This window comes from Acomys russatus, chromosome 14 (genome assembly GCF_903995435.1).
Source record: "Acomys russatus chromosome 14, mAcoRus1.1, whole genome shotgun sequence".
NCBI classification, from domain to species: Eukaryota; Metazoa; Chordata; class Mammalia; order Rodentia; family Muridae; genus Acomys; species Acomys russatus.
The window spans coordinates 29,726,123-29,739,457 of record NC_067150.1 but is presented as its reverse complement, the minus strand read 5'-3'; the positions used below and the strand labels follow the sequence as shown (position 1 = coordinate 29,739,457).

At 48.6% G+C, this 13,335-nt stretch overlaps 1 protein-coding gene across 3 annotated transcripts in view; it reads left to right on the top strand.

Moving 5' to 3' along the window:
- The window catches only part of Pknox2 (PBX/knotted 1 homeobox 2), a 264,526-nt gene that overhangs the window by 201,870 nt on the left and 49,321 nt on the right, over positions 1 to 13,335 (top strand). For all 3 annotated transcript variants that reach the window (XM_051156177.1, XM_051156176.1, XM_051156178.1), the window contains one exon: positions 359 to 498. In XM_051156177.1, the coding sequence (XP_051012134.1) occupies positions 359 to 498 (140 nt within the window). The remainder of the gene's footprint in view (positions 1 to 358; positions 499 to 13,335) is intronic.

Below are 13,335 nucleotides of genomic sequence, written 5' to 3'. Positions count from 1 at the left end.
TAACAAACGCATAAATGGATACACTTTACCGTGCACATACAGCTATCTTTTTTTTTTAATAATTTATTTATTTTTACTTTATATGCATTAGTGTTTTGCCTGCTATGTCTGTGTGAGGGTGTCAGATCTTGGAGTTACAGACAGTTGTGAGCTACCGTGTGGGTGCTGGGAATTGAACCCGGGTCCTCTGGAAGAGCAGTCAGTGCTCTTAACCACTGAGCCATCTCTCCAGCCCTTTTTTTTTTTTTTTTTTTTTACATACAGCTATTTTGTCCACTTTCTCCCTTCCGGTTACATCACAGACCAAGGAAGACCTCTCCCTCCACCTAATCTACCTTCCTGTTTCCTCTCTTTGCAGATGACAGCAACTGCCCAGCCACCATCCAAGGCCCAGGCTGTCCACATCTCAGCACCTTCGGCTACCGCCAGCACACCTGTGCCCAGTGCCCCTATTGATCCCCAGGCCCAGCTGGAGGCTGACAAGCGAGCTGTGTACAGGTAGGGCATGCTCCAGCAAGCCTTAGCAGAAATGTGAGGATGCGGGTCAGAGGGTAGGCTCATCAGCAATGATGGCCAGCAGCAGCTTACCCGAGCTTCCCTCACTTGGCCTCAGCTGGCCACCGTGGGTTTGCTTCAGCTTGCTGGAAATACCTGTGACAGGCCTGAAGGTATGGGCAGGATCAGTCATGCAGACTCCCTTCCCATCTCACATGGGAAGATGAGCCCTAATGAACATCAGAAACCCTCAGTTCAGCCAACTAAACTGTCTCTTTGCCGTGTTTCTCGTTGCCTTCACCCCAGCAGGCTTGTTAGTCACCTGGCTGCACCATCTACAACTTGGTAGTCACTAAGCTTTGTGGCTGTGCAAACAGGGAGAGCTTGCTAAAGCACATAGTCCTAGGTCGCAGGCTCAGACAGGTTGGGTCAGGTCGTCAGTCAACAGGATGAGGGATGTGAATGGTCTTCATCAGTATTCCAGGTAAACTTGGCCCAGCTGTTCCCTGGGTCGCACTCTGATTCATGCTGTCTTAGCAAGAGGAGTTGTATGTGTGTGACTGTGTGGGTCCTGGTGCTTCCCCAAAGTGAGAGGTTGTTGAGAACGAAATTTATTGTTCATCTCATTCTGCCTGCACCATGTACCCAGGGCAGCGTCCAAAATGAGAAGGGGGGTAAAGCTCAGGGCAATACCCATCTGCCTTAATGACCTCTAGTTCTTGTGTGTGTGCTTGGAGAAGGGAGTGTGGTTATCTAAAACAGACCTGAATGAGATTTTTTATTGTCATTTGTTCATGAGGATCCCATAGTACAAAGCAAAGATGCCCAAGTCTGCACTGGATGTTGAGGCTGGACTGTGACTCACACCCACCTGTGCAAGTTCACATGTTCCCAAAGCATCAGCAAGTACAACATACCCCCAGCAAGGCATACATCACAGCTAATGCCAGTAACAGGGAAGAATGCACCGAAGACAGGCAAACAGGAAGACAAATGAATAGGAAGACTGATTTCCTTCATTCCCCCACCCCCTAAAGACAATGGCTTTATGATAATGGTGGCAATTAGTGATGTTATTATCATTATCATCAGCATTATTTTTAGTTACTCAGATAAACTGATTGCCTCTAATGCCAACACCTAGGTCCCGCAGAAAAATAAAACAGTACCTGGTCCCTACCTTGTGCAAAGAATAAAAAAACCAGGTCCAACGGCCTGTGGATGCAGGGCTCTGCCCAAAGAATTCTGGAATCTATCTGTTCACAGTAACTGGCATTGACAACTCCCAGGAAGGGCAAACCAGCCTTCCTCAGTGTCCTGCCCTCCCTCCCTCATACTGTACTCTCCTATTGAATCATTACTATTGCAGGCACTGTGTTAGACTCCTGGGAAAGAGAGTGAGGTAGAAAGGTAAACACCAGTACTTGTCACCTCAGGAACCAATAGATATGCAAATAAGAAGGCACCACTGTGTACTCAGAGCAGCTGGACAGATTTCTTTTGTGTTTGTGCCTGGTCTTACCGGCTGAGCAAGAGACTCCATCAGGTGGAGAAACGGGTAGGCTAGCCTTTTCAGGCAAGACAGAATTTGCTGTGTTGTAGGATCAGGGTGAGCCAGTGGCCAGAGCAGGGGTGTGTGTGTGTGTGTGTGTGTGTGTGTGTGTGTGTGTGTGTGTGTGTGTGTGTGTGTAAAGAGTGATCACATAACTGCCTGTAAATGAGCCTGAGTAATTAACAGAGATGTGCGCCTCTGTGCACAGCTTGAGAACAGAGAGGAAAGTGACCTCTTTAAGGTACTCTGATGGCCTGATGGTTTTGGGTGATTCATATGCACCTTAGAGGCTGATCCTAGGCATCCTTTCAGACCTGTGGCAGGGGTGGGGGTGGAGGATAGGGGTGAGCATAAGTCACAGAGAGAGCCTCTGAGTAAGAGGATCGCTGGCAGCTAGAGACGTGGCTCAGGGCTTAAAACCACTAGTTGCCCTTCCAGAGAACTCTGGTTTGATTCCCAGCACCCACTTGGCAGCTCACAATAGTCTGTAACTCCAGTTCCAGGGCATCCAATGACCTCTTCTGGCTTTGTGATGAACAGGCATACATGCAAGCAAAACTGTCATACACATAAAATAATAAAATAAATAGGAGCTCTTTGGGAGAAAGTATCAGGGTGCCTAAGCCGGGACTGGGCATGGGGGTGTGAGGGTTGGGGGGTGGGGAGAAGTGCCTAGAAGACTGAACATAGTTCAAACAAAGCCCCCCTCCCCACCCCACTGGTCTTCCTTCTTCTGATTCTCTCTCATTATTGCCCCTAGGTCACAAACACAATTCCCATTGTGCACCCAGTCATGATATCTGCTAGGAATAAAGTTCCTGGAAACTCGGGGTTGGTCATATCTCTCACTGAGTCTTAGAGGTTCATGATAGACTCAAGCAGCATATTTAATAGGAGTCAATGAGATGGCCCATGCAAGCACCTGGCACCATGGCTGGCATAAAGCAGAGGTGCACTTCCCAAAACCATGACAGCAAGATCCATGGCCTTCAAATTCTTTCTCAAGATGCCAGGCTCATGCTGCACCCATGCCAAGCTTCAGGAAAGGTGACCCACTGCTCCTTGGGACCTGTCCACCATGTCACTTGAAGTAGACTCAGACCTTCCACCAATGAACACTTCTTCCTGCTCACCCCTTTTCTTTGCCCGGGCTAAGCCCTTAGCATTTGCCCAAGGTGGACTTGAGACCATCTGACCCAGTAAAGGGATTCTTTTTTTTTTTTTTCTGCAATTTTTAACATTATTTCTTTATTACGCACACAGTGTTCTGCCTGCATATACACCTGCACATCAGAAGAAGGCACCAGATCTCATTATAGATGGCTGTGAGCCACCATGTGGTTGCTGGGAATTGAACTCAGGACCTCTGGAAGAGCAGACAGTGCTCTCAACCTCTGAGCCATCTCTCCAGCCCCCAGTAAAGGGATTCTTAGGCAAACATGCTGCCTGGCTCCTCACAGCTAGCTTGGAGCTAACACCCATACCATTGCCCAGCTCCCTAGCTCTCTAGTTCTATTGCCTCTAGGCCCAGGGTCCCAGAGTTGGCTCCTACATTAACACCTCTCCTGTAGTACCAGTGGCCCTCCCTGCAGCCAATGCTTGGATGCCCAGCCTCCTGTAGGGTCGGTAACTTTAATTAGACTCGCCTGCCCAGGGCACTTTGGTTGTTCCAAAGCACATCAGGGAGTCCACATTTTATGTCAATAAATGTAACAAGACCCTTTCCATTCAGATTAGTGTCCAGAACTACTTTTTTTGGAAGTCTTCCCTGTGGCCCTTTCCAGGACTATAGACGGAAGAAGATGGGGGAAACCGCCCCCCCACTTCCCTGACCTGTGCTGACAGGCAGAGGGGCAGTGTGACAAAGGGGAGAGAGCCTGCCAGTGCCCGCAAGGTTTTGTTTGTGTATAAGGATGTGTTAATGAAATGTATTGGTTCCCTTCTGATCTGGAGGCTGGGGGAGGGGGAGGAGCAGAGCCTGTCTTTAATTGGATCATACCAGAGCATCATCTGGGCTAATCAGCAAGGCAACCAGGAGCCCCGGCTCAGATTAATGATTTCAGTCTAATCCAAGCAGATCCCATGATTGGATGCACATCCTGGGTAATTGTGTTTGGGGCCCAGGAGCGATGATGAGAGGCAATCGGAGGAGGGGAGACCCACGGAGTAGGAGGTTTAGGTTTGGATGGTCCTTAGTTGTCTCAGCACCCCCACCCCCAACTCTGATGCTTCCTTCCAGAGAAGTTCACATTTAACTTGGGCTGCAACACTCCACCTGCCATGCCGCTGAATGGTGGTCAGGTGTCAGGTGCAGTTTGAGACCAAGGGATTAGGATGCAGTGGCGCAGAGATGGGGCCAAGAGGGTGAGGTTAATCCAGCTTTCCCTCCCCCTCTTCCCCTCCAGTCTCCTCCGTTCCCCTTTGAAGTGTGTGGGTTCCCATGGAAACCGTGATGTCCTGGGGAGCAGAAGAGTGGCGGGGAGCTAGGCTGGCCAGGTGCAAGTGGGGGAGGAGGGTGACTTTGCAGAGCAGGCTCAGCTAAGGTAGTGGCTGTCTCTCCTGTGCCTGCAAGAACCTCTCTGAGTGATGTGACCCACTGGCAGCGCTGGAGTTACCTAAGATAAAGAAATGCAGGCTGGAGGCATGAATAGCAAGAAAATGGTAAAGCAGTTGGGCTTTGCTTCCACATTAAAAAGCACTAGGGGTCAGCTGCAAGATTGGTTGGAGAGGCTGACTCCTCCTCTCTACCCAGTATTCCTTTGTACTATTATTCAGATCATCAAATTAACTGGATTAACATTTCTGTGTCCTCCATTTGCTCAACTGCTAACTCCGTGAGGACAGGGCTGGGTTCCTGGTTTGCTGGTTCAGTGTTCTGTTCCCAGCACTTCACACAGATCAGCATCAGCAGCTTAGGCAAAGAGGGTTCTGAACTGCTTGTGAGGGCCTTAATTGACTAGGTTAGACAGTGCCCCCATAAATACACTGTGGCCCTGGATGGATGTGCTTGCAGCTGGGGGGTGGGGGGGTTGTTGAGCATGAATTGTAACATGTGCCCATTTCTGTGTGGCAAATGCCCCTTCCCCGTGATCCACTCAGAACTGCTACTGAAGAGTTGGAAAGAAGCACACGGGTCTCAGTCTTGCCAGCCAGAAGCACAATCCCCACACAAGGAGCCAAGTCACAGACACACAGTCTCTACATACAAATCGGGGAGGGAGCTAAGCCACAGAGCAGACTCTGTGGAGTAAGTAGCCTTGATCCTACACTGCTGGCTCTGTCCCCTCAGGTCTAACACTGGAATCTTGATTTGAAATGTTCTCTCTTTAATGACTTAATGCCTCAGAAAGTGCTGAGGGTGGAGAAAGTGCTATGTAAGTGTATAAGCACCGTGGTGCTCCACCTGAACACCAAGGCAGAGAGTTTTCTCCTTTCGGGATTCTGCATAGTACTGTTTCCATCTGCTTGCGCGAGCCCACTGTCAGCACCCACCCTTGTCCAAGAGCCTTTGCTGCTTTGGCAGTGATGGATCTCCTTCATGGCAGTTCCAGAAGCCCTGCTTGTTTTTGTTGTTGTTGTTTGTTTTGTTTAGTTTTTCGAGACGGGGTTTCTCTGTGTAACAGCTCTGCCTATCCTGGACTCACTTTGTAGCCAAGGCTGGCTTCGAACTCAGCTATCTGCCTGCCTCTGCCTCCAGAGTGCTGGGATTAAAGGCGTGCGCCACTACGGCCACAGCCAGAAGCCCTGCTTTAAACCCTTCTTTCATCTCTTCTTTCTATCCTCCTGACTTTGAATCTTAGCTTTTGCATAGTGCATGCATGAGACTTCAAATCAGTCCCCCAAGTCCCACGAAACATTCAGCTGGGAGCCTCCACCCTGGTGTGTCTTACCCCCTGAGATCTCCTGCCAAGTCCAACAGTCACTCAATAGAGCAAGGTGAATTCCTAAAGTGCTATCTATGTAGCTTACACATTCCTGTTGCATCCAGACCGGGTTTCTCTCAAATCCACACCTGTCGGAGAAGGGAGGAAACAGGACTGTGAGCATCAGTCCGATCCCTCCCATGAGACCATCCTAAAGGTCACTGAATCCTGAGGCTTGATCCTGACAGTCCCTTTAGCTGGAGGTGCAAATTCAGCTTAGCAACCCGTGCTAGGCAGGGGGAAATAGAGTAATGTTCTAGAAATAGGCGTGGTGAAAACTAACTTTGTCACCTTGGGTGAGTTAATCTCTCAGAGCCTCCATTTTCTCAACTGTAGAAAAGAAAACACTAATATCCAGGATAAAGTTATAAACATTGGGAAATGCCCAGTGCAGAGAGAGGCCAGTGTGTGCTAAGTGCGCTGGAGGGTCTTAAGCACAGGCCCAGCTTGTATGGTGTTGGGGGATGGTCTGATGAATTTTGATACTAATTACTGCTTGCTGTGTGACCCACCTTTTGCTTAATAAAAGGCCATCCCACCTGGGCAGGGCAGGAGATAGGTGGGGCTAGGAGAGAGAGGGATCCTGGGAAAAGGAAGAAGAAAGGACCACCACGAGGAGAAAGGAGAGAGAACTGAAGGGAAGAGAGGAAAGCTGCCATGGGTTAGATGGACGAGAAGCACATAGCTGGTGGCTGGGATGGAGAATCTGGCCCAGATGAAGAACATGAGCAAGTATATGGGATTATAGATGGGAGGTAGCTTGATAGAAGTTACTAGAAACAGATGGCATGGGATTGAGGCAGGGATCCCATGCCTGCCACACTATGGGAGGCAGTTTAGAGGATTGATATCTGCCCTGCCCCAGGTTAACTAAGACTATTTTAAAATATAACAAGTGTCTGTGTCTTAATTGATTGCTAGCCAGGCCTACTGATAATGCATGTCATCTTAAAACAATAGTCTGGCTTTGGCCTGCTCATTCTGAAGCATTCAGTGATGTGGGCCTCAGGGTTAGGAGCACAGCCTTGGCAGTTGCCTGGCTCACATGATAGTTCCACAACTGGGCACTAAGTTTGTCTATGTCCCAGCTCCCTCATCTGTAAATGGGCGTGAAAGTAACACTATCTCTTCATCAGGGCTGCCATGAGAATTAGATTGCACAGGCAAAGGCTTAGTAAAGGACCTGGGTGGGGCAGTGCTGGGAAGAGGCTCAAGAGTAAATAAAGCGCTTGCCGTGCAAGCATGAAGATCTGAGTTTAGATCTAAAAAGAAGAAGGAGAAGAAAAGAAAACAGAAAAACCAAACCAAAACAAAACAAAAAAAATAAACAGGACAAGTCTGTGCTCATCAGTAACCGCCACTTTAGGCTCAGCAGGGTCAGTGAAAAACTCTGCCCCCCAAAAAATAAAATGGGGACTGAAATTGGAAGTTATCTGACATAGACCACTCACTGCCTAATGCATAGGCAAGTATTCATCCCCATACTTATGCATGCGCACACCACATATGCACACCTGACCCGTGGTAAGTGTTCATTGTAGGTGTCATCTGCTGTTGAACATTTTGGGAAAATTGAAGCAAGCAGGGTGAGCAGGGCTAGGAAATAAAGGGAGGGGTTCGAATGAGGGGAGAGGAGGCCTCCTAATCAAGCGGATCTCACACTGCTATTCAATTAAGCGTTTATTTAGTGTACTGTATGTATGTAAAGCATTATATTAAGTCCTGAAGGCATTACAAAGAAGAAATGTAAGGGGGCGGTGAGGGGGAGGAAGTGGGGGGAAGGACATAGAAAGTAGCTGACATATAAACTTGGCACAGAGTGAGGGCTCCAAAAAGTATCCAACTATCTGACTTAAGGCATCTGCCCTGTGTGGGAGAGTCATACTTTCCCAAGGGAGGCAAACCCTGAGAGAATGGCATTGAAGTTGCCCTTCTTGGGGCTGGGGAGAGAGATGCTAGGAAGTCAGTGTTCCTAGGATCAGGCTAGACAAGCGGCCGGGGTCCTGATGTGACCCATCCTCTTCAGCAGCTTCCTGGCTAGGACCCTGGGAACTGCCACTTCCTAACGATGCATCACTGAGGGAATTTGTCCACCCTGTGACCAAAAAGTGTCCTGGCTACAACTAAGTGACCCTAGGGCTTAACTCTCTGTCTTCCCTCGCACTATGCTTGGTCATTTATAGAATGTGCTGGGTAAGGTGGCCTGAGAACAGCATGAGAGAAATGGAGCTATTCCAAGGAAGAAAGTGGGACCAGAGCTCTAGGCCAAGGCCTCTGAAGTACTAGGTACAAGGGACAGATGTTTCAGGCTGTGTCCTTGGCTAAGCCTTGTGGAATAGAAACTTGAGTGGCCATTCCTGGCTCTCTGAAGCAGCTGGATTTGCTGGCATAGAAAATAACATCTAGTGGCTGACCTCGAGGGTGGGCGCGGGGGGGGGGGGGGTGAGGGAGGGATGTTCCAGTCTACTGGAGCCATGATCTGGGAAGTGATACCACACTCTAGTTTCTCTAGTTCCAAAGGGAGCCTGTTCTAGCCCCTTCCCACTGGCATCTAAAGGCTCTTGGCCAAAGCTCAGCTTCCGCACAGGCGTTTGGAAGGCCAGTGGGCCTTCCTCGTTCTGGAGGAGTACGCCCTGAGGTGGTAAGGGTTGTGTCTCCACCATCAATCCCAGTCTAGGTAGAGCTGAATTGTCTACAGACCGTGCCTACACTTACCTTCATAGCTTACTGATAAGAGATCCAGGAATCCGGAAGCCCCCAAAGCTTATCCTGACAAAGTCATGCACTGTTTGGTACCCAGAGACCTCAATGACAAGATGCTACAACTGTGATGCTTACTCCACTGTCCCTCTTTATGAAAAGGAAAGTAGCCCGGTACTGGGTCTCCCTGAGAGTGCAAATGAGGTGGGTGGAGTGAGAGAGGAGCATATTGGGGCCTTTCCAATGGCCTCTCACCAGGGTTCAGCTAACCCAGCCCACTCACTTAAGCCATAATACTCGGCATTTGTTAGACACTGGTCCATCTCATGGTCACGTGGAAAGAACATAGGCTTTGGGCTTCTGACTCTATCATTGGGCAAAATCACTGACCCTCTTTTGAAAGGTTTTTCCACCCCATAGAGTAGAGATACAATGAGAAAACGGAGCTCTGTACATGCAGTAGCCTTGTCCCCACACAGAAATGCTACTGCACAGCAGAAAATGTGCTTCTGGAAACCTGTCTGATAAAACAGAGGTTTCTTGTTTTGGCAAAAGTCTTTCTTTTTTTTTTAACATATTATTTATTATACATACAATATTCTGCCTGTGTGCATGCCTGTACGCCATTAGAGGGCACCAGATCACATTATAGATGGTTGTGAGCCACTGTATGGGTCCTGGGAATTGAACTCAGGACCTCTGGAAGAACAGCCAGTGCTCTTAACCTCTGAGCCATCTCTCCAGCCCCAGCAAAAGTCTTGATGCGTAAGGATACACAGGGCAGCTTGACTTTCGACCCCAAGATACACAAGATTCAAGGACAGATGGTGGAAGAAAAGGGAATGAAATAATTCAAAATTAGCATGTGGGGACCAGTGAGATGGCTCAGCAGGTAAAGGCGCTTGCTGCCAAACCCAGTGACTTGAGTTTGGTCCCCAGAACCGACATGGTGGACGGAGAGAACCAACTCAACAAGCTGTCCTTTGATTTCCCAGTGTGTACCCACCCACCCACATAAATAAATATTAAAAAGAAAATCAAAATTACCACACGGGAGAGAGGGAAGAGTTCAGAATTTGGATTTTGGACATCCATGTCCCAGTTTCAAATCATTTATTAGTTTGATGAAATCATTCAACCACACGGCATGTCAGTTTGCTGCTCAGTAGAATGGGTGTGTTAAGGGCAGAAGGGTGGATTACAGTGTTTCATAAGAGCTCTTTATAACTCCACGAGTGCCACCAAATGTGTGTGGATGAGAGTTCAGTTTCTGCCAGTGACCACGGTGAAGTGGATGGAGCTCCCTTCACCTCCCTAACCCAGTCCTCTCCTGCAGTGTGGCCTGTCTGTGAACTGGCTGGATTTGTAGTGCGCAGGATAGAAACTCTGACTGCTTCTCACTAGCTGCCTAATTTCAGGGAAAGCCGGTTTTTTCCAGTGCTTGTTACCTGTCCTTTTCACAATGGGAAGGAGTCCCATGTTAGACTTTTTTTTTTAGATTTTTTTTTCTCTTGTAGACTAGACTTAACATCAACATTGTTGAGGTTTCATACCGATTTTGTTTTAGATGTGCGAGGTTCTCTGTCTCTCTGGTCTCTGTCTTTCTCTGTCTCTTTCTGTCTGTCTGTCTCTGTCTTTCTCTGTCTCTGTCTCTTGTCTCTTTCTATCTCTCCTGGGCTCTGTGTGCGTGTGCTCGCGATTGCGCGTGCGCACCTGCACATGCACACATGTACACAAATGTGCATATAGACAGAGGGATACAGAGAAGACTATGACCTGCCTGGGTCCCACACTCACCATCCACCCACCTGGGGGAAGAGAGCTGGGTTGCAGCCCAGGAACCCTAACAGATGCAGCTCCAATTTAGTAACAAGAAAAAGTCCTCTCCAAGGCAACCCAGGCGAGCATGCCGCCCACTGGGCAGGACTAAAAATAATCCCGCATGCTTTCAGCGTCACACCTGAAGTAAAAATACTTCCAACCAGGGGCTTCTGGCTTGTTCTCCCCACCCCTGCTCTGTTCTCTCCATCTGGTGCTTTTGAAGTGGGGGGACGTAGAAGCTGAGCGCGTGTGCACCTTTTTTCACACCCCGCCCCAAGACCTTCCACCCCTCCCCACCCACATACTCCAGCGGAAGCCAGTCCCTTTGCAGCAACTGTGTCCACAAGCTGTCAGATGACTAGATCTGATCCGGTAACAACAGATTCTAAGCCAGAAAGAACTTCGGGCTCCTGTCTCAGAAACGTCATCTCCGTAGTTTAACCGCTTGGCTCATTGGACTCCTCCCATTCATCAGTGGTCGGAGCTTTATTGACTCCTTGCTAGTACTGCTCTCTGTTTCTACGTTCATTGGGAACTTAGAAAGTTATCAGGCCACAGACAGCAGTTGTTCAGCATGGAGTAAGGAAGACATTTCCGAGTGCAACCGCTGGGGTAGTAGAATGAAATTGGTGTCATACGAAAATAAGAAATTCTTACTTGCAACACTTTTTTTTTTTTTAAACTAAAAGAAAATAAAGGACTTTTGGCTGGGCCTGGTGGTTCATGACTTTAAGCCCAGCATTCAGGAGACCAAGACAAGAATATTGCTGGAGTTTGGTGGCCAGCCTGGGCTACACCGTAAATTTAAAGTCAGCCTGGAACTCAGAGCGAAACCCTGCCTCAATAACTCAAAAGCAACGTAGAAAGCAGGAGACAGCACTGCCAAGAGGCGCTTGTGACTGCCAACGGAGGGACAGCAGGAAACACTGTGTACCTGACATATGACTTGCTTATAAGAATCCATCAGAAAACTAGAAAGGCGGTCCTAGACCTGGACAGCCTGCTATAGGGCTGGCAAGATGGCTCAGCTCGCTGCTTAAACCTGAGAACCTGAGCTCAGCTACTCAATATCCGTGTGAAAGTCGGTGTCCCAGTGCGTGAGTGTAACACCAGCACTAGGTTAGAGTACAGGGACAGGCAGGTCTCTGGGACTTGCCGGCCAGCCATCCTAGGTGAAGCAATGAGCATTAAGCTCAGCAGAAGACCGTATCTCAAAGACTAAAGTGGAGATTGACAGAGGAAGTCGCTCTCTGCCCTCCACATGTACATTCAAAAGAGGGAGGAAGGAAGAAGGAAGGAAGAAAAAAAAGGAAGTTGAATTTGCATTCTGAAAATGACAAGGCCTCTCTCCCCCCTCTCTTTCTCTATTGAAATTAGCACATGGGTTCATTTTCCAGCCAAAGGAGTCAGCCGACAAGGGAAAATAAATGTACTGAAGTGAATGCTATCATTGTTGCTTTGCATAAAGGAGTCCACGGGATAAACGAGCATTAATTGGTAGCTTACTCGGTGCCAAAGACTATCTGTGTTTCTTCATTTAATTATGCGTGGAGGGATTATCGCTGGTATATAAAAGTAGAAACTGAGGCTCAGAGACATTTTGTGACCTGCCCAAACATCATGCCACTGTCTGTCTCTAAAGTCTGTATTTGTTCCAAATCCTCCTGCTTCCTACTCTGAATTGGGTGAAGCCATGAGAGAAACCCAAGGATTTGGTGTGATGACCCCGAAGGGGCCTAGACGACCTAGTTGTTAGAGAGACCCATCAAGTGTCTTTACAGAAGAGACAGAGTGTGGAGTTGGTTTCTGCCAGTCAGACTCTGTCTGTAACTTTGATCTTGATACTTGCTTCTATCCAGAAATCTCTATCATAGAGCATCCATTCCACCCTCTGGCCATCATCCTGCCTCATCTTGGAGGGGCTTCCATTACTCTGACCCCTTTGGAAGGAACCCGGGGTTCTGGGAGTGGTGGGTACTGAACCTGGGCTCTCTCTGCCCACACCTCAGCAGGCTGGGTCTGGAGGTTCTGTTGGTGGCCATGGGCAAAGGGTGGGGTTGTGGTCTGGAGGAGGTGGACAGCCCAGTCAAGTGGCCACATTTTTGGCTGGACCCCTGATTGAGGCCTGTGGCCTGGCCAAGGTCACAGGGAAAGAGATGACTGAGACACTCAGAAGGGACAGAGCTTGATGGCGAATCACAGAATTTATCACCCAGAAAGAACACTGACACTGCTGTCTGCAGGCCGGGGACCATCCCTAAGCTCCTCCCAATCTGTAGTGGCCTGACACGGTTGTTCTTCATTTTTGTTTCCCAGCCTCTCTGAAGACGTTTGCATTCTTTCTCATTCTGCACTCTTCCACTAAGTAGGGGAGAAAGTTTTACATTAAAAACAAAAAAGAAACTAGCACAGCCAAGTTGTCAAAGGAGGAAGAAAAGGAAGTAGAAAGGGACCCAATTGTCTTTCCTTGAGTCCTTTTCAGAAAGAGGCATGCACTGCAGCCACAGAGGGGAGCTTCAAGTCAAACTAGAGTGTGAAAGACTGCCAGGAAAGTTGTAGTCTCTGTTCCAGGTCTTTGCAAACTTTAAAGAAACTCACATCAGCCCAATCTTTCCTAAGAATCTGTCTTGAAGTGGGGGAAAGGGAAGGCCTTTGTGGACTTTCATGCTGGCTCTCAGAAGTCTCGCTGGAGTGAGGCAAGCAACTTCTGACCCTGCAAAATACTCTTGGTTTTGGCAGGGGGTACTATGTGGATTCCAGGGCTTGGAGCCTTTCACGGTTGCTGAACGAAGTAGCGGGCACTTCTGCAAAGGGCTTCAGCCAGCACACTGTCCATTTCTGATC